This window comes from Pipistrellus hanaki, assembly GCF_964339955.1.
Source record: "Pipistrellus hanaki genome assembly, chromosome: 1".
In the NCBI taxonomy this organism is placed as follows: Eukaryota; Metazoa; Chordata; class Mammalia; order Chiroptera; family Vespertilionidae; genus Pipistrellus; species Pipistrellus hanaki.
In genome coordinates this window covers 62,042,011-62,062,848 of record NC_140503.1, presented here as the reverse complement: position 1 = coordinate 62,062,848, position 20,838 = coordinate 62,042,011, and the positions used below count along the sequence as shown (strand labels likewise).

The window sequence follows — 20,838 nt, the reverse complement described above, 5'->3', positions numbered from 1 at the left end:
TTTTTTCTTTTTGCTTTTTCAGTTGGGTGTTTTTTGCTTCTTCATATTCAAAATCTTTGAGTTGATTCTTGTGTTCCTCTAGTCTGCTGTTAGATCTCTGTATAATATTTTTTACTTCAGTCAGTGTATGCTTAATTTCTGGTTGGTATTTTTTCATATCCTGAGGGTCTTGTTAAATTTATCAGCCTTTTCTAGGAAATTCTTGAAAAAACTTATAACCATGGTCTTGAATGCTATATCCAGTCATTTGCTTTCCTCCATTTCTCTCATTTGTGACCTGTTTCTTTGTCTCCACATTTTGGCTGCTTACCTGAGTTGATAGAATGGCTTTGTGTGCTAGGTGTCCTATAGGGCCCAGGGCCCAGACACTCTTGGTGCACCCCTTTGTGGGCTGTGTGCACAGTCTTGTTGTAGTTAAGCCCTGATTGTTGTTGGTATCACTGGAAGGAATTGACCTCCAGGCCAATTGGCTGTGATGATCAGCTGTGATTATGCTTGGAGAACTTCTGTGCTGTAGACACCCTTATGGGAGAAGACTTGCAAAAGCCTCTGTGCTCGGCTTGATTTGTAAATATATTCTTTCATTCTGTTGGTTATCTTTGTAGTATTTCAAAGCATAAATTTTTTAGTAGTCCAGTTAATCTATATTTTCTTTTGTTGCCTATGCCTTCAGTGTTAATTATAGGATTTTTTAAAAGACCTTTATTAGGTAAAGAAAGTCCCTAGCTAGTCCTAGTTTGCTAACTGATTTTATTATATATTTATATATATATTTATATATATATATATATATATATATATATATATATATATATATTTTAACCATGAATGGATATATAATTTTGTCAAGAAAAGATTTTTTGCCCTGCCAGTGTAGCTCATTGGTTGAGCGTTGACCCATTAACCATGAGGTCAGGACTTAATTCCCTGTTAGGGCACATGCCCAGGTTGAGGGCTCAATTCCCAGTAGGGGACGAACAGGAGACAGCCAATCAATTATTCTCTCTGATCATTGATGTTTCTATCCTTTCTCCCTCTTCCTTCCTCTTTAGAAAATATATATATATATATATATATATATATATATATATATATATATATATATATATATTTTAAACCAGAACAGAAAAAAAAACACAAAACACATTTTGGTAGATGTTGAGATAACCACGTGGTCTTTTCCCTTTATTCTATTAATATGATGCATCACATTTTCATTTTAAACCACAGTTGTATTGCTGGAATAAACTTCATTTGGTCATTAAGTATTATCCTTTTTCCATGTTTCTGGATCCCATTTGCTAATATTTTGTTAAGGACTTCTATATCTATTTTCACAAGTGATATTGGTCTATAGTTTTCTTGAAATGTCATTTTCTGGTTTTGGTATTAGGGTAATGATGGTCTCATCAAGTTAGTTGGGAAGTGACCCTTCCTTTTTTATTTCATGGAAAAATTGCTATTACTCTTTCCTAAATAGAAATTCACCAGTAAAGCCATCTTGGTACAAAATTTGCTTTAGGAAAGATTTTAAATTATGCATTCAATTTGATTTAGGGCTATTCAGGTATCTATTTCTTCCTGAATCAGTTTTGGTCATTTGTGTTTCAATAATTTTTGTCTATTTCAACTCTTTTTCAATTTGACAGTATAGAATTGTTAAAGTAGCCCCTTGTTATCCCTTTAATATATACTAGAGGTCCAGTGCATGACATTCATGCACTTGGGGTTGGGGGGGGTCCCCTCAGCCTGGCCTGCAGCCTCTCATAGTCCTGGAGCCTCAGGTGATGTCCGACTGCCATGGAGTCAGGAGAGGTCCCATTAGTGCCTCTGCTGCACTTCCTTGAGCCTAGCTTCTGGCTGAGTGGCACTCCCCCTGTGGAAGTGCACTGACCACCAGGAGGCAGCTCCTGCATTCAGCGTCTGCCCCCTGGTGGTCAGTGTGCGTCATAGGGACCAGTAATTCTACCTTTAGGTTGATTTGCATATTAGCCTTTATTATATAGGATTGTATAGGATAGTTTCTATAAAGATAATCTCTCATTCTTGATATTAGTAATTTGTGTCTATTTTCTCCTCTTGGTCTATATGATTAAAGGCTTGGCAATTTCACTGAGCTTTTCGAAGAACCAGGTTTTGGTTTTATTCACTTTATCCATCTACTTTTAATTTTGTTTCCATTCTTATCATTATTCAATTCACCTCCTACTTACTCCAAGTTTAATTTACTTTTCTTTTTCTACCTTAAGATACAGCTGAGATCACTGGTTTTAGATTTTACTTTATTGTATCAGTATTTAAAGATATAAATTTCCATCTATGCTTATCTTTTTGTTGTTGAATATCACCCGAGGATATTCTTTCCACTGGTTTTCAGAGAGAATGGAAGGGTGGGGAAGAGTCAGGCAGAAACACTTCACTTCATCAATTGGTTGCCTCCAGCAATGCTCCCTCCAGCATGGGAGCATTGCTGGAGGCAACCAATTGATGAAGTTCCATTCCAGTCAAGGGTTTGAACTATTGACCCTTAGTGTGAGGGCCAATGCTCTAAGGGTAGTAACCACTGACCCAAACTGCCTAGGGCCTTCTATGCTTGTCTTGAGCTGATTTTACTGCAACCAACACAAAAGCACACATGCCCCAGGCATACAAACGAGAAGAAAAAGTTTCACAGAGCAATACTTTTTCTTAATATTTGCAATGTACTCTGATATTTTCTGTTCTGTTAAGGAATGCTGTTCATGACTGATTAAATGAAAGCATAGTTTAGACTTATTTTTTGCAATGACATGTTATTTTACTTTAAATGTATTTTTATTGATTTCAGAGAGGAAAGGAGAGGGAGAGATAGAACATCAATGAGAAGGAATCATTAATTGTTTGCCTCCTGCACGCCCCCCAATGGAGACAGAGCCCAGAACCCAGGCATGTGCCCCTGATGGCAATCAAGCCCAGGACCCTTGCGTCCACAGGCAGACGCACTATACACTGAGCCAAACCAGCTAGGGCGACATGTAATTTTAATTTGGTTGCTCATTATGCCCTCATTACAATTTAACAGCACTTCCTGTTTGAAGAGGGCTATTAAGTTGTAGAGCCAAAAGCTCAAATCCTATGAGTATGTAGAATAAAATATATATTAAACTTTATCTTAGGGTGAACCTAGCAATTTAGTTAAGATTCTTATTTTATATAACAATATAATTTTCTATGCTATTCCTGATGAGAGCTCTGAAGATATTTATCATGAGTATATTAGACTTTGGTTTTATTTTAGTGTTTCTATGGTTAAATATTTTACCCATGGTATTGTCCTTAACTTAGACATCAGAGATTCAAGTGTTCCCAATATTTATATTCTTATTAATCACCATAGTATTCAATGCAGATAAGCTACAGAAAATGATAAGAAACCTACAGATTTATGGATGAAGATTTTTGAAAGTCAAAAAAGCATGCCATGCCACTCAAGATAAAAATTTAATGCTCTCAATGGTGCATCATTACCACAAAAATTAGTGGTAGGTATTTAATTTACTAGCTTTTTTGTAAAGTAACTTAGCAAGAGCTATAAAACTTTTATAGAAACCAAAACAAGAAAACTTCTTTGACCTGCTATTTCTATTTCTGGAATTTCATTCTAAGGAAATGATTTAAAACATGGGAAAAAAACTTTTAAATAAGCTTTGAAAAAAAGCATAAAGTAAGGAATTGAAAACAATTTCAAAATGCCAAAATACAGTTACATAAACTGTACTGCATCCTCTAAGAAATATTTTGTAGTCAGTCATTAAAAATCTTTACTAAGATTGTGTAACAGCATAAGAAAATATTCATAAGCCAGGATATATACATGCATGTATGAATACAACCATGTAGGGGGGGAGAAACACATATATATAGACACTGGAATTAACAAAAATGTTACCTTTTTGTCAGGTTAGAGAAATAAGAGTAATTTTTCTTATTGTTCATATTTTTCTTTTTTTTTTTTCTTTTTTTTTTTTTTTAATAAATTTTTATTGTTCATATTATTACAAGTGTTCCTTTCCCCCCCCCCCGCCTTCCCACCCCACCCTCTGCCCTTTCCCCACTCCCCATTGTCCTCATCCATAGGTGCACAGTTTATATGTTCAGTCTCTTCCCACATTCCCCTCTCCCCTTTTCCCCAAGAATCATCAGTTCACTCCCCTTCCATACCTCTGATTCTACAATATTATATTCAACAGTTAATATTGTTCATCAGATTTGTTTTTTTAATTTCCTTGGTTTTTAGATTCACTTGTTGATAGTTACGTATTTGTTGTTCATAATTTTTATCTTTATTTACTTTCTCTTCTGAAAGAACCCCCTTCAGCAATTCATATAATTCTGGTTTGGTGGTGATGAACTCCTTTAGCTTTTTTTTATCAGTGAAGCTCTTTATCTGGCCTTCGATTCTGAGTGATAGCTTTGCTGGGTAGATTATTTTTGGCTGTAGGTTCTTGCTATTCATCACCTTGAATATTTCTTGCCATTCCCGTCTGGCCTGCATGGTTTCTGTTGAGAAATCAGCTGACAATCGTATAGGTGCTCCTTTATAGGTAACCACCTGCTTAGCTCTTGCTGCTTTTAATATTCTCTCTTTGTCCTTTGCTCTTGGAATCTTAATTATGATTTGTCTTGGTGTGGTCCTCTTTGGATTCCTCTTATTTGGAGTTCTGTGTGCTTCCTGGACTTGTAAGTCCAATTCTTTCCCCAGGTGGGGGAAGTTTTCTGTCACTATTTCTTTCAGTATGTTTTCGATATCTTGCTCTCTCTCATCTTCTGGGACCCCCATGATTCTGATGTTGGATCGTTTGAAGTTGTCCCAGAGGTTTCTTACATTATCTTCAATTTTCTGGATTCTCTTGCCTTCTAGCTTCTGCAGAGGAGTGTCTTCTGGCTCTTTATGTTCCAAATCTTTGACTTGATTCTTGCGATCTTCTATTCTGTTTTTAGGAATCTGTAGAATATTTTTTATTTCAGACAATGTATTCTTTATTTCTTGTTGATCCCTTAGCATTTCTTGTTGATCCCTTTTCATATCCTCATAGGTCTCATTTATTTTATCGGCCTTTTCTAGGAGTCTCTTGAAAAACCCTATAAGTGTGGTTTTGAACTCTATATCCAGTCGCTTTTTGTCCTCCATTTCTTTCGTTTGTGATCTATTTGGTTTAGGCATTTTCGCAGGCAGCTTTTCTGATGGGGCGGAGTTTGAGGGTGGAGCCTACAGCCTTGGCTTCCGTCAGCCCCGCCCTATGCGACTCCTGAGACTCAGGGTCCTTCAGTACTTGTTGCAAGCGCCTCTGAGAGAAAGGTGCCCTCGATTTTCGCCTGCTACCAAACAGTGTAAGCTCTCCCGCAATGGGCCCGAAACTGGGGTTCAGTTCAGTTGGAAGTGGAGTTGGAGGTGGTGTTCAGAGCAGTCTGGAGCCTGTCTCCTTCCCGCCAGGGCAGTCCTACGGCACAGCCGGCCGGCCCTTCTCTGCGCGCTGTGTGCGCCTCCGGGACCTCCTTTCGCTGCTTCCCCGAGTACCGCCTTACAGCCCAGCTCCCTCTGGATGAGCCTGGGTCCCCAGGGTCTGGCCTAGAACGGGGGTTCAGAGCAGTTGGGGGCCCAGCACAGTCCGAGTGTTTATCTCCTTTCCGCTAGGGAACGCCCGCCAGGCACTCGGCCTCCCTCCTCTCCGGCTCCGTCCTCTCCGCGCGCGCCGAGTGTCTCCGTACCTTGGGCTTTTACAGCTCCTCCGTGCTTCCTTCTGGTTTTCTCCTTGCTTCTCGTTGTAGAATTTCCAGTCAGTTGACTTTCCTGTAGTTCTGGGTAATGTCCATTTTATATTTTAGTTGTATTTTATTGAAATTGTTGCGTGCGGCTGCGGCTAGGTGTCTACCCGAGCAGCCATCTTGGATTCTCTCTCTATTGTTCATATTTTTCAAATTCTACTTAATAGCATATGAATTTTAAAATAAAGCATCTAGCCCTAGCTGGGTTGGCTCAGTGGACAGAGTGTCAGTTGTTAACAGGGTATGTTAAGAGAAAAAAACATTGAAACCTGTAAAGAATTTTGTGAGTTTAGCCGAAACCGGTTTGGCTCAGTGGATAGAGCATCAGCCTGCGGACTGAAAGGTCCCGGGTTCAATTCCAGTCAAGGGCATGTACCTGGGTTGAGGGCATATCCCCAGTGGGAGGTGTGCAAGAGGCAGCTGATTGATGATTGATTCTCTCTCATCAATGTTTCTCTCTATCCCTCTCCTTTCCTCTCTGTAAAAAATAAATAAAATATATGTATAAAAAAAAGAATTTTGTGAGTTTATTTGAACCTCAATGAATTGAGATAATGCTCCAGAGAAAGGCAGGTTATATTTATATTTATACATTGTAACTAAAGGAAAAGGGGGGGGGGGGTAGGAAGAGAAACCCCCGAGATTGGATAATAAGTAAAATATCTGATAGACACATATTTCGGTGGGTGCTGGAGGAGTTTGTGGTATCTGTACTGGCACCCAGCACCTTAGGTTGTGCTCCTAGGGATCCAGAAAAAGGGAAGTTACAAGTTACCCAGACATTTCAAGGGTGTGTTTTCATAGATGCAAAAGGACAGATAGGCTCAGTTAAGGTAAAGATTGACCTCATCAGTGAAGATACCGGCCTAGGACGTAACTGCCCACCATCACTGCTTTTAGTTAAAGTTTAATTTCAGACCATCCTTTGTCAGGGGCATGCAGGAAGCAGCCAATCAATGATTCTCTCTCTCATCATTGATGTTTCTGTCTTTCTCCCTCGACCTCTCTCTCTGAAATCAATAAAAATATATTTTTTAAAATCTATTAAATATGCTAGGTGTTAGGATTATAAAAAGGAAAAATACATGATATAAAAAGCACTTTTAAGTGTATTTACTGTATAATAGTGATTATATTTCAGATATGTGTATGTGGAGAGAGGGAGAATGAGAAAATTCAAAGAAAATACCAAAATGCTACGAAGGACTGTATAATGTGGGATGATAGTTAAGTCATTCTTCTCTTTATTTTCTAAATTTTATGTAAGGTATTTTATTTTTATAACAGTACAAATACATTTTTTAAAAATATATTTTTATTGAGTTTTTACAGAAAGGAAGAGAGAGGGACAGAGAACTAGAAACATGGATCAGCTGCCTCCTGCACACCCCACACTGGGGATGTGCCTGCAACCAAGATACATATATGCCCCTGACCGGAATCGAACCTGTGACCCTTCAGTCCACAGGGCGACACTCTATCCACCGAGGCCTCGGCAGTACAAATGCCTTTTAAAAATGTTTTTATTTCAGAGAGAGGGAGAGGAAGAGTAAGAAACATCACTGATGAGAATCATCTATCTGCTGCCTCCTATACATGCCCTCCTAGGTATCAAACCGAAACTCAGCCAAGTGCCCTGACCAGGAATCAAATCATGACCTCCTGGTTCATGGGTGGACGCTCAACCATTGAGCGCAACAGTGGAGCGATGAATGCCTTTTGATAAGTGTACACAGCTATAAACCCCCAGCACTCTGGGTTTGCCCTAGGCCTCATCTCAGTTTGCTGTTGGCACTTACCTTGTGACAAAACAATGACACACCAATAGTGAGCTTAAATTCTATTGTGTTAATATTTATCAAGCCCACAGCCAGATTGGAGGCAAAGCTGCTGCAGTGATTTTTCTTACAATAGTTGAAAGAACATTTAATGAACAAAGTAGCAAGAAACACTGGTTCTATTCTCAGTGGTGCATCTTTGTTCAGGGAAGTCATTTATCTCCATTTTCTAAATCCCAAACTAAAAGGTCATATTATTTGTAAGAATCTCTAATTGTGGTTCATGTATGGAAAGGTCAGAGTTGAGTAGGATTCAAGAAGTTTTTATAGACTAAAGCAAAACCCCAAGAGTTTGAGTGTGCTGCACCAGCATGGCCAAGGGTGAACCTGAGTGGGGACGGTGAAGGAGTTAGAAAAGACAGACGAGCAGCCGGGTCTGGTGCGGCCAGGCCAGGAGCAACGGCTGCCAGGCTGGGAGCGGCCAGGCCCGGAGCAGCAGCTGCCAGGCTGGGAGCGGCCAGGCCCGGAGCAGCCGGGTCTGGTGCGGCCAGGCCAGGAGCAGTGGCTGCCAGGCTGGGAGCAGCCAGGCCCGGAGCAGCGGCTGACGGGCTGGGAGCGGCCAGGCCTGGAGCGGCTGGGACCGGAGTAACCGGTCCCAGAGCAGCCGGGTCGGGTGCGGCCAGGCCTGTAGCAGCAACAGCCAAGTCCAGAGCAACTAGGTCGGGAGCGGCAGTGACCAGACCCGGAGCAGCTGGTTGTGGAATGAACCAGAACAACAGAGGCCAGGCCCGGAGCAGCCAGGCCCGAAACAGCTCGCTCCTCACCTGTACCTGCCCACGGCTGCCTCTCAGACATGGCTGGAAACTTTTGCGGAAACTTGAGGGTCTGCTGAATCAAGTGATGAAGGCTTAGATCTGGATGTGTTGAGTTAGTATAGCGCTGGGGTGTTGATCTGTGAGTGCCTTGGGTGGGGCCTGGATGAGGCTGGTTGACCTATTTGAAAATGTCTTTTGTGTGAAGTGTATCATTGGGCATGTGGAGGTATTATTGATATGAGAAAATGCTAAGTAACAGATTTACTATCTGAAAAGGGATTTACTATCGGGGAAAGGGAGGGAGGAAGAGACTGAACATAAACTGTGCACCTATGGATGAGGACGGTGGGGGATGGGGAGGGGGCAGAGGGTGGGGTGGGAACCTGGTGGAGGGGGGAAGAAATGGGGAACCTTTGTAATAGTATGAACAATGAAGATTGATTTTTAAAAAAATAAATAAAAGAAAATAAAAGAAAAAAAAAAAAAGAAAAAAAAAAGAAAAGAAAAGACAGACGAGAGAAGAAAGCTGGGTCTGGGTGGGACGCTGCCCTCTCTGATGGAGAGAGACAGGGCCGCAGCCTGTGAGCTGTCTCTTTATTTTATAGCCAGATCCCATGATGCAAAGTAAGGGCATGGTTATAACGTCCTCGTGGGTTTCAAATGTACTCAATTACATGCACCTGAATTCTTCCAAACCCACATCATTCAGGCACATCCCCACATGTTCAGACCATAAGTTCAAGCTTACAACTATAACTTTTGGTTATAATTGTGCTGGGAGGGCTTTGCCCTCCAAGCTGGGACTTGCACGTGACTTTGCCATGAGAGGTCCGTGCCCTCTCATTAGTCTGAGGCTTGAACCTGTCCAAACACTGTAGCCGCTCTCCCCATTTGAGAAAGCAAGCAGTGTGGTTCATGAGCTCTCAAGTAGAAAAGTACAGTCAGTAAAGAACTTGACCAGGGGTTGGGATAAAATCTGGGCATTTTTAAAAAATATATATATTTTATTGATTTTGTACAGAGAGGAAGGGAGAGAGATAGAGAGTTAGAAACATCGATGAGAGAGAGAGAGTCATCGATCAGCTGCCTCCTGCACACCCCCTACTGGGGATATGCCCGCAACCAAGGTACATGCCCTTGACCGGAATCGAACCCAGGACCCTTCAGTCCCCAAGCCAACGCTCTATCCATTGAGCCAAACCGGTCTCGGCAAATTCTGGGCATATTTTAGATATCTGAGTAATGGTACAGAGTATTAGCAATAGGGCATGAACACTAGAGAGTAGGATCTGACAGTACTTATGGAATTTAGGTAGGCATTTCACACTAGATGAGGATGTGGAGAAAATGCAATTTCAGGACTGTGTTTCTCTGACAAAATACTATAATAAAGCCCAAAGATTCATTTAGTCTGGGAGTCAAAATACTGTGTCTCCTCCTGCCCAAGCCCTTACTGACAACACAGGTAGATGCCCTTGACTGGGAATTGAACCCATGACCCTTGGGTTTGAGGGCTGATGTAGTAACTACTGACCAACACTAGCCTTCCTTCATCTTAACCTTAGACTAGATCTGGGCTCTGGAGTTTGGAAGGGCACAGCTCTGTTCCCAGTGAAATTCATAATTGAATCAGCTGATGCAGACAAGGAGGTTCCTAATCATAGATTGTCCCTAAGTTTTCCCTAAGCGAAATAAATAATAGAGCCCTGTAAAAATCTAATTACATATTTCTAAACTGGACTCTGAACCTATAAATCCAAACATATTCCAATTTATTTACCCTGACCCAATTAGGAAATGTAAGAGATAACCTAAGGTAAAAACAGGTTTACTGGTTATTGTACACAAAAGAATGTGAGCAACTTGCAAGTATGCTACATAATAAAGAGCTAATATGCTAATGGCCGTGACGCCCTCATGCCATAGTGACCATTCAGCAGGAGGCTGCGTGCATGGCAGGGAGGAACCACCGTGTTGCCCTGGAGACAGGGCAGAAGTGGGGAGGCACCCAGAGGAGGCGGGACCATCCATGGTGGGGAGGGTGGGGTGAGAGCCCGTAGCAACCCCCTCACTAGTCCTTCGCCACCCATTGCTTGCACTCAAGAGTGTTCCACCCCCCACCTGCCAGGGGAAGGAGTGCAGCACGCATGCCACCAGGAAGCGGGTGCTCAAAACTCTGCAGCAGGCACAAGGCTTCCAAGCTCTCCTCCGGCGCCATGATGGGGCAGAGCCACTCGAGCAGAATGGGGAGGTGCCTGCAGGAGGCAGGACCAGCCTGAGGCAACTCGCATTATTGAGGGGGGACTTGAAGTGGCCAGAGAAGGCTGGGGGGGGGTTGGGGTCGGTGCAAGGCATGCTCCAGCTCTGGGTGGAGGTTAGGGTGTCAAGGAGGGGCAGCAGGTAGGTGGGCAGGGTGTGCATGGGTGGGCAGGGTGGCGCAGTTTCACACTGGGCCTCTAGCCTATATAACAAAAGCCTAAGCTACTGTTATGATGGAACAAGCAGAATAACTGATCACTATGATGCACACTGACCATCAGGGGGCAGATGCTCATCGCAGGGGCTGACCCCTGGTGGTCAGTGCGCTCCCACAGAGAGAGTGCCACTCAGCCAGAAGCTGGGCTCCTGGCTGCTGGCAGTGCAGTGATGGGAGCCTCTCCTGCCTCCACGGCAGCACTAAGGAGCAGCGAGCTCACCGGTAAGAAGCCTGCCACTAAGGAGCAGCAAGCCGAGTGGTAAGGGGTGAGCAGGCAAGGTGGTAAGGAGCAAGGGATCCCAGATTGCAAGAGATGTCCAACTGCCCCCCAGGGGATCGGGCCATAGCCAGCAGTGGAACATCCCCCAGGTGGGGCTGAAGGGCCCCTCCACCCCCAGTGTATGGATTTCATGCACTGGGCCTCTAGTAAATATAGTAAAAAGCTGCCTTCCTTTCAGCCTAAAAAGTATACCAATTCCAAACCAATAGAGTAGAACCAAACTTCAAGTTTACATAACAGACATACTCAAAGAAAGCCCTAGCTTTTTTAGAAAATAGACAGAATCTTCTAAAAGTAAATGGGCCGAAATTAAAACTGGAATAGTGCTTCCGATAACATTAACTATTGTTTGTTTATGACATAAGACAGATAAAACTTTCAAAATTCAAAAACAGTTCATATTTTTTCAGCTTTATTGACATATCATTGACAACTTAAATATTTTGGGTGTAGTTTTTTTGTTGTTGTTGTTTTGTTTTGTTTTTTAGTTCAGATGTATCTTCATTTTCCAATTGACAACTTAAATATCTTGAAAAGGTAAAAAGAGCCCTGGCCAGGTAGCTCAGTTGGTTAGAGCGTTGTTCTGAGATGCCAAGGTTTAGGGTTCAATCCACCATCAGGGCACGTACAGGAATCAACCAACGCATGCATAAATTTGAATAACAAAATGATGTTTTTCTCTCTCTAAAATAAATTAATAATTTTTAAAAAGAATTATGAGGCATAAAAAAAAAGTCAAAAAGAACTAATAAAGTTGTCAGGTACCAATTATTTTTAAACTTACAGCTAAGAGTTTTACCAACACTCTTTAAACCAAAAAGCACAACAAAATTTTAAAAGTATAGATTCTTCAAGACATTAATCCCAAGATTTTTCCCTTCTTCAAATCCTCTAAATTCAAATTATGAGAAATAATTCACTCTAGCCACTGGGAACATTTCTTCTGCCCAGTGCTATAATCAGAAAATTTACTTCTTCTATTATTTAACTTATTCACTCCCAGGAATAAGCAAGAGGATATAATTTCCCCTGAAGCCTATGACTGAGGCATAACTAAATTTACATGAGAAATGTAGGCACCGAGGAAAGCCCTGATGGGAGGGGGAAATGAGCCACTGTTGGCCTACAGAACACACTGTAGATCTTTAAGGCAGACTGGAAGAAGAGTTTATCCAGGAGTCAGTCTCCTCCAACGCGGGACAGGGAGGAAGGGTGGGAAACACAGCTTTTCTGAAAGGATGGAAGGTGCCGCTTGGAGACAGTCTGGCTTCCTGAGGAAGGAAAGGAGACACTGGGACATCTTGTTTTGTGCGTTTTAGATCTTCCTTGTTTTCCACCATTAGTAACTGTTCTATCTCCTCTTTCAGAGATAAACTTGCTTGAAATTCCTGTTTGGGTGTCTTAAGGTGTTCTTTCTGGCTTATTCCCTTGCCCTCCAACCCCTCTAATTCAGGGCAAATGACTTTGTTACTGGAATCCTCATGGATTTCCTGCTTTATGGGAGGTAAATGTGGAGGTTCTGTTGTAATTTGTTTACCATTAGCTTCTTCTTTCAGCAAATTTACATCCTCAAGAGATGTAAAACTTTGAGCTTTATCTAGCCTAGCTTTTTCACAAAGTAAGACACCTCTTAATTTTTCCTCTTTCTTTGTTGTCTCTGTCACGGATTTCTTTGGACATGGCAGTGTCCTTATAAGGAGTCCCTGTGCATTCATCCTATATTCTTTTGCAGCTTTCTCTCTGCGCTGTTTCTGGAAGTCCCTGAGTTGAAGCAGTTCCTCCGGAAGTTCCATACATGTAGGCTAAGAAAAGAAATTGAACACAAATCTCCATAATTAAATTTCTGATCATGCCTTAACATCACTTCTGCTATACTTAACACTATTTGGCAAGAGAAGTTCTATTCAAATGTATTCTTATAGTACCCTCTAGTGTCTTTAACTGTAGTAGTACTACTTTTCGAATAACATATTTTGAATCCAGTTCTGTGTATAACTTTGTGTGTGTATGTATCAAGATTATACAGTGAGCCCGGCTGGTGTGGCTCAATGGTTGAGCATCGACTTATGAACCAGGTGGTCAAGGTTCGATTCTCGATCGGGGCACATACCCGGGTTGTGGGCTCTATGCCCAGTAAGGGGTGTGCAGGAGGCAACCAATCAATGATTCTCTCTCATCATTGATGTCTCTCTCTCTCTCTCTCTCTCTCTCTCTCTCTCTCTCTCTCTTCCTCCCCCTTCTGTTCTCTGAAATCAATAAAAATATTTTTTTTTAAAAGAAAAAGAAAATGCCCTCTTTGTTGCAAGAGGTAAATAATTTTCCCAGGTTGCCTACCTTTGCCTTTGTTCACTATCTTTTTGCCATACAAAAAAAAATTTAAGTCTAATTTATTAATTTTTAAGAGTTCTGAGTATTTCTTTGTTGCATAGAAAAACACACATACTGCCGGTTTGGCTCAGTGGATAGAGCATCAGCCTGCGGACTGAAGGGTCCCGGGTTTGATTCCAGTCAAGGGCATGTACCTTGGTTGCAGGCATATCCCCAGTAGGGGATGTGCAAGAGGCAGCTGATCGATGACTCTCTCTCATTGATGTTTCTAACTCTCTATCTCTCTCCCTTCCTCTCTGTAAAAAGTCAATAAAATATATTAAAAAGAAAAAGAAAAAGAAAAAGAAAGAAAAACACATATACCTACAACTCCATAGCAAAAGAGCAAATAATCCAAATAAAAAATGAGCAAAGACCCTGGCCAGGTGGCTCAGTTGGTTGGGACATTGTCCTGTACACCAAAAGGTTGTAAGTTTCATTCCAGGTCAGGGCACATACCTTGGTTTCAGGTTCAATCCCAGTCAGGGAGTGTATGGGAAGCAACAGATCAATGTTTTCCTCTCACATTGCTCTCTCTCTCTCTCTCTTTCTCTCTCTCTCTCTCTCTCTCTCTCTCTCTCTCTCTCTCTCTCATCAACAAAACAATAGAACATATCCTTGGATGAGGATTAAAAAAAAAAAATGAACAAAATACCTGAACTGACATTTTCCCAAAGAAGGCATTCAAATGGCCAGCAAGTATATGAAAAGATGCTCTGATAACATTCATCATCAGGAAAATGCAAATCAAAATCACAATAAGATATCACCTCAGCCCTAACTAGTCTGAATGGAGCGTTGGCCTGTAGACTTGAGGGTCCCAGGTTCAATTCCGGTCAAGGGCACGTACCTTGTTGCGGGCACATCCCTAGTGGGCAGTGTGCCGGAGGCAGCTGATTGATGATTCGCTCTCATCGGTGTTTCTAACTCTCCCTTTCCCTTCCTCTCTGTAAAACAAATCAATAAAATATATATTTTTAAAAAGATATCATCTCATACCATCTGAGCCACCTGGCCAGGGTTTTTGCTCATTTTTATTAGGATTATTTGTTCTTTTGCTATGGAGTTGTAGGTGTATGTGTTTTTTTATGCAACAAAGAAATACTCAAAACTTTTAAAAGATAAGAAATAATAGTGCTTGGGGGGCGAGTATGTGGAGAAAAGGGAACTCTCAGACAGTGTTCATGGGGATGTAAATTGGAATAGCCATGATCAAAAGCAGTATTGGCAGTACCTCAAAAAATTAAAACTAAAACTACCATATGGTCCAGCAATCCCATATCTGTATATAGCCAAAGGAAATAAAATCACTGTTTTGAAGAGATATCAGCAATCTTGTTTACATTGCATTATTCACAATAGCTAAGGGTCTATCAAGGGATGAACGAATTAAGATGATGTGTCTATATGTACATACAATGAAAAGAAGGAAATCCTGCCATTTGTGACAATATGAATGAACAAGGAGAGTATTATGCTAAGTAAAATAAGCCAGACAGAGAAAGACAAATATTGGAATCCTTAAAAAAAGCTAAATTTTATAGAAACAGAGAACAGAATGGTGGTTGCCAGGAGTTGGGGGAAATGGAGAGATAGTTCAAAAGGTACAACTTTTAGTTATAAGTAATTTCTAATTAATGGAGAGCATGATTATTTATTATAGTTAATAATTTGTTATTGTATACTTGAAATTTGCTGAGAGTAGCTCTTAAGCCTTCTCAGCACACACACCCACATACACACACACACAAAGTAACAATGTGAGGTGAAGGATGTGTTAGTTATCTTGGTCTCAGAAGCATTCCACCAATGTATATGGATACTTTAAATATATACAATTAATTTTTTCAATTATTCCTCAGTAAAATTAGGGGAAAGAAAGAAAAGCATTCCCTACTGTGAGATAATTTTTTAAATTGTTTTTCCACCCCACACTAATTTTATAATTCCATTTTTTACAAAAATACTTGATTCACAGAGTTTGTTTCAGTGTAATGAAAGAGACAGCAATTCAACTCTGAATTCTCCTCCCCCACAATCGTTAATCAATTGCCTAAGGTCATTTTCAGAATCATTATCTTTTATCTCATGGATTGAAAAGTCTACCTTTATTACAACCATCTTGGCAAATATATATTGGATCTATTTTGGGTTTTCTACTCTTTTTCATTGGTCTTCCTACACTGGTACCAGTTGCAAACTGTTTTATTTACTGTAGACTTATATGTTTTACTATGGTTATTGATCTCTATAAACTCTATAATTACAGTTTGCCTAAATAATGCTGGTGTTAATATTTTTATTGGAATAGTTAAATCTATAAGTTAATTTATTAGATAGCTAAAAATATTTAGTGTCTCTGTTCAAGTTCTCCTTTATGTCATTCAGTAATATTTTTTTTTTAATCAATCTTTATTGTTCATATTATTACAAAGGTTCCTCATTTCTTCCCCCCTCCACCAGGTTCCCACCCCACCCTCTGCCCCCTCCCCATCCCCCATTGTCCTCATCCATAGGTGCACAGTTTATGTTCAGTCTCTTCCTCCCTCCCTTTCCCCGATAGTAAATCCCTTTTCAGATAGTAAATCTGTTACTTAGCATTTTCTCATATCAATAATACCTCCACATGCCCAATGATACACTTCACACAAAAGACATTTTCAAATAGGTCAACGAGCCTCATCCAGGCCCCACCCAAGGCACTCACAGATCAACACCCCAGCGCTATACTAACTCAACACATCCAGATCTAAGCCTTCATCACTTGATTCAGCAGACCCTCAAGTTCCCGCAAAAGTTTCCAGCCATGTCTGAGAGGCAGCCGTGGGCAGGTACAGGCGAGGAGCGAGCTGTTTCGGGCCTGGCTGCTCCGGGCCTGGCCTCTGTTGCTCTGGTTCGTTCCACAACCAGCTGCTCCGGGTCTGGTCACTGCCGCTCCCGACCTAGTTGCTCTGGACTTGGCTGTTGCTGCTACAAGCCTGGCCGCCAGGCCCGGCTGCTCTGGGCCCGGTTGCTCCGGTCCCAGCCGCTCCAGGCCTGGCCGCTCCCAGCCTGGCAGCTGCTGCTCCGGGCCTGGCCGCACCAGACCCGGCTGCTCTGGGCCTGGCCGCTCCCAGCCTGGCAGCCGCTTCTCCAGGCCTGGCCACTCCCAGCCTGGCAGCCACTGCTCCGGGCCTGGCCGCACCAGACCCGGCTGCTCCGGGCCTGGCCGCTCCCAGCCTGGCAGCCGCTGCTCCGGGCCTGGCCGCTCCCAGCCTGGCAGCCGCTGCTCCTGGCCTGGCCGCACCAGACCTGGCTGCTCCGGGCCTGGCCACTCCCAGCCTGGCAGCCACTGCTCCGGGCCTGGCCGCACCAGACCCGGCTGCTCTGGGCCTGGCCGCTCCCAGCCTGGCAGCCGCTGCTCCGGGCCTGGCCACACCAGACCCAGCTGCTCCGGGCCTGGCTGCTCCCAGCCTGGCAGCTGCTGCTCTGGGTCTGGCCGCTCCTAGCCTGGCAGCCGCTGCTCCAGGCCTGGCCACACCAGACCCAGCTGCTCCGGGCCTGGCCGCTCCCCGCCTGGCAGCCGCTGCTCCGGGCCTGGCCGCACCCGACCCGGCTGCTCCGAGCCTGGCCGCTCCCAGCCTGGATGCTCCGTGCTTGGCTACTGCTGTTCTGGGCCTGGCTGCTCCCAGCCCGGCTGCTCTGGGCCCGGCTTCTCCGGGCCCAGCCACTCCGTGTCTGGGTGTTCCTGGACTGGCCACCCTGGGCTTGGCCGCCTCTGCCTCAGGCCTGGCTGCCACTGCCCCAGGTCTGGCTGCTCCAGTGCTGGCCGTTGATGCTCTTGTTCTGGCTGCTGCTGCTCTGGGGCCTGGCCACTGCTGCTCCGGGCCCAGCTGCCACTGCCTTGTGCCTGGCCACTCTAGGCCTGGTCGCCGCTGTTCCAACATTCTGTCCCTTTTTTCTCTTTTTTTTAAAAAAAAACAACACGCATTTATGTTGCAATGTTGGCTGGTGCGTTGAGTTCTGACTTAGTCTTTGATTTTTCAAGATCTTCTTTGTATTCTTTCTTAAGTAATTTTACTATCATTTGCTCTCACTTGATTTCTTCACATTGAGAACTTCTTTGGTTTCTTCCTCCTTGTCCTGGGAGCTCAGCAGGTTGGCCTGTGGCACCCCTTTGTTCTCCACGGGCTCCCGCGCTGCTCCAGCCTGTTGCCGGGGTCGGCGCCGCCCAGGAAGCAGCCCCCATCCTTGGCTCCATTGCCCGCGCTCAGCAGTCGAAGGCTCAGGGGCACCCCCCCCCTGGGGGCCCCGTCGCCCGGCTCCTTGCTGGCGCCCGGCTGGCCGGTGTCCGGCAGGGGCTCCTGCTCCTCGTGGCGTTCCTCCAGTCTGGAGCTTTCTTTCTCCCTCCCACTAGGGGAGTCCAGGATCAGAGTCAACAGACTGTCCTCTGTGCACAGTGTGCGCGACTCCGGGGGCTCGGCCTTTCACCGCGCTCCCAGGACTCCACCTCACAGCTCCGTCTCCCCATGCCCGAGCCTGGGTCCCCAGGGACTGGCCCAGACCTGGAGTTCGGGGCGGTCTGGACTGAGGCTCAGAGCTGCCGCCGGAGGCTTTGTTTCTTCCAGCTAGGGTAATCCAGCATCAGAGTCAACATTCAGTTCTCTGCGCGCCATGTGCGCGCGACTCCGGGTGGCCCCGCCTTTCGCCGGCCCCCGGGATTGTCTCCCCCTGCCGGAGCCTGGGTCCCCAGGGTCTGGCCCATAACTTGGGGCTCAGCGCTGCTGGTTCGGGGGTTCAACCCAGGCTGGGGGGTTCTATTTCCTTCCTGCTAGGGAACGCCAGGCAGCACCCAGCCCTCTCCTCCTCTCCGGTTGTGACCTCTCCGAGCGCGCGTGCGTGCGTGCGAGCGCGCAGCATGTCTCCGTACCTTAGGCTTTTTTTCAGCTCCTCTGATTTTCCTTCTGGTTTTCTCCCTCCTTCCTATTGTAGAGTTTTCAGTCAGTCGACCACCTGTAGCTCTGGGCAATGTTCACTCTACATTTTAGTTGTATTCCCTTGAAATTGTTGTGAGCTGCTGCGACTAGGTGTCTACCCGAGCAGCCATCTTGGATCCTCTCATTCAGTAATATTTTAACATTTTCTTCATCTCTATATTCCATATTTCTTGTTAGACTTATTTCTAGGTAATCTACCTTTTTTGTTACAATTACAAATTGATGTTTTCTTTCATTTTCTAGCTGTGTATATGGGTATAGGAAAGCTATTAACTTTTATGTCATATTTTTTCCCACTTTACTAAATTCTGTTTTTCTTTGGGATATTGATTCTCTTCAGTTTTCCTGTGTATCATAGGCATGTCATAATTCTAATTCCTCCTATTCAATTTTTATAGTTCATCTTTTAAAAAATATTCAATTGCCTAATAACTTCAAAAAATATTAAAGTAGTCTAGCTGGTGTAGTTCAGGGTTGAGCACCAACCTCTGAATCAGGAGGTCATGGTTTGACTCCCAGTCAGGGCACAGGCCTGGGTTTAGGTTTCAGTCCCTAGTAGGGGGCAGGCAAGAGGCATCAGATCAAAAACTCTTCCCATTATTGATGTTTCTCTCTCTCTCTCTCCCCCCTTCTTCTCTAAAATCAATTTAAAAATGTATTTTAAAAAAGCTTTAAAAATATTAAAGTAGTGGTAATATTCAACATTTAATTTTTTTTCTTTATATTAATGGGAACGCTTTTAGTGTTCCTAAACATTATGTAGTCTTGCTTGAGAAATATTTTACCATGTTGACATATCTGTTCCAACTTTAACTAATATTGTATGTGAAATAATATAAATGTTTCTAGCATTGCCCTAACCAGTTTGGCTCAGTGGATAGAGCATCATCAGCCTGCGGACTGAAAGGTCCCAGGTTCAATTCTGGTCAAGGGCACATGCCTGAGTTGCAGACTCAATCCTCAGTGGGGGGCATGCAGGAGGCAGCAGATCAATGATTCTCTCTCATCATTGATGTTTCTATTTCTTTCTCCCTCTCTCTTCCTCTCTGGAATCTATAAAAATATATTATTAATTAATTAATTAATTAATTAATTAATTAAATGTTTCTAGCATTAAACAGTGAGAGCAAAATACAAAAAAGTTATAAAATTGTCATTGGTTTTTCAATAATAAATAAAAAAACATTAAATCCTCCAGTCAAATAAGGTATGCAAAGATTTTTATGTTTTGTTACTGTTGTTGCTGTTATACAGTGAGAGCAGAATACGAAAAAGTTATTTTTTTTGGCATTTATGCGATAAACATGAGACTTTCTTGGCTCTAGTAAAATGGAGAATTTCCCAACATTAAACTATGCTTGCAAATAGAATCCTGCAGCACATTAAAAGAAAAGTGAAATACATCTATGGGGTTCATAACCGAAATGATAATATTGTATTTAAGATTCTGCATTAGAATTTCTAATGGAAAATCCAACAACCTGCAAACTTTTTATGTAAGGAACCAAATAGTAAATATTTTAGCCTTTTTAAGCTACAAACCATCAAATCATCTCCACTGCAAACTTTTTTTTTTTTTTTTTTTTTTTTTTAATAATTCCTTAAAACTGTAAAAACCATTCTTAGTTTGTGAGCTATACCAAAATAGGCTGGGGACAGGTTAGGCCTTAAGGGCAATAGTTTCTCAACTCCTGGTCTATAATTTTTCTTATATTGTACTGGCATCATAAAAATAACTAATGAGCCTAGCCGGTTTGGCTCAGTGGATTGAGCATTGGCCCGTGGACTGACTAGTCCCAGGTTCAATTCCGGTCAAGGGCATTTGCCCAGGCTGTGGGCTCAATCCCCAGTGTGGGGAGTGCAGGAAGCAGCCGATCAGTGATTCTCTCTCATCATTGATGTTTCTCTCTCTCTCCCTTCCTTTCTGAAGTCAATAAAATATATATTTAAAAAAATATTTATTACCAAGTCTGCCTCGTGAAATTTGCTGTGGATATCACTCTACAGGAATAAAGCAGAAGCAGAAGTCCTTAAGACACAGCCACAGACAGCTGCACCTACCTCCATGCCTCCCAGCCAGTCTGCAGACCCTTCTCGGTAGGTGTTTAGGTAGCCATCCACCAGGGTGGTTAGGTCAGACATCATCTCATCCAGGAGTACCGTGCGAAGGAGTAGCAGGTAGGTGGCTTCTAGGGCCAAAATTTTCAGCAAGGAGGGTGAAAGAGGTCGTGTGAACCACACTTCTGTATTTTCCTATAGACACCAAAACAATTTTCTCTGAATAGTAAACAAAACATTAAAGGAAATAACTGTAAAAAAAGAAAATAACTGTTTATGTAAG

At 43.1% G+C, this 20,838-nt stretch overlaps 1 protein-coding gene across 11 annotated transcripts in view; it reads right to left on the bottom strand.

The window, feature by feature from the left end:
- Nucleotides 1-20,838, bottom strand: part of EXD1 (exonuclease 3'-5' domain containing 1) — a 67,715-nt gene that overhangs the window by 10,062 nt on the left and 36,815 nt on the right. For 9 of the 11 annotated variants that reach the window (XM_084904646.1, XM_084904651.1, XM_084904652.1 and 6 more), the window contains 2 exons: nt 20,559-20,750; nt 11,562-12,956 (listed from right to left, as the gene is read on the bottom strand). In XM_084904646.1, coding sequence (XP_084760772.1) covers nt 12,300-12,956; nt 20,559-20,750 — 849 coding nt within the window. In that variant the 3' untranslated portion in view covers nt 11,562-12,299. Of the gene's footprint in view, nt 1-11,561; nt 12,957-20,558; nt 20,751-20,838 lie in introns of those variants that run through there. The other 2 variants (XM_084904648.1, XM_084904647.1) reach the window with 1 other exon arrangement.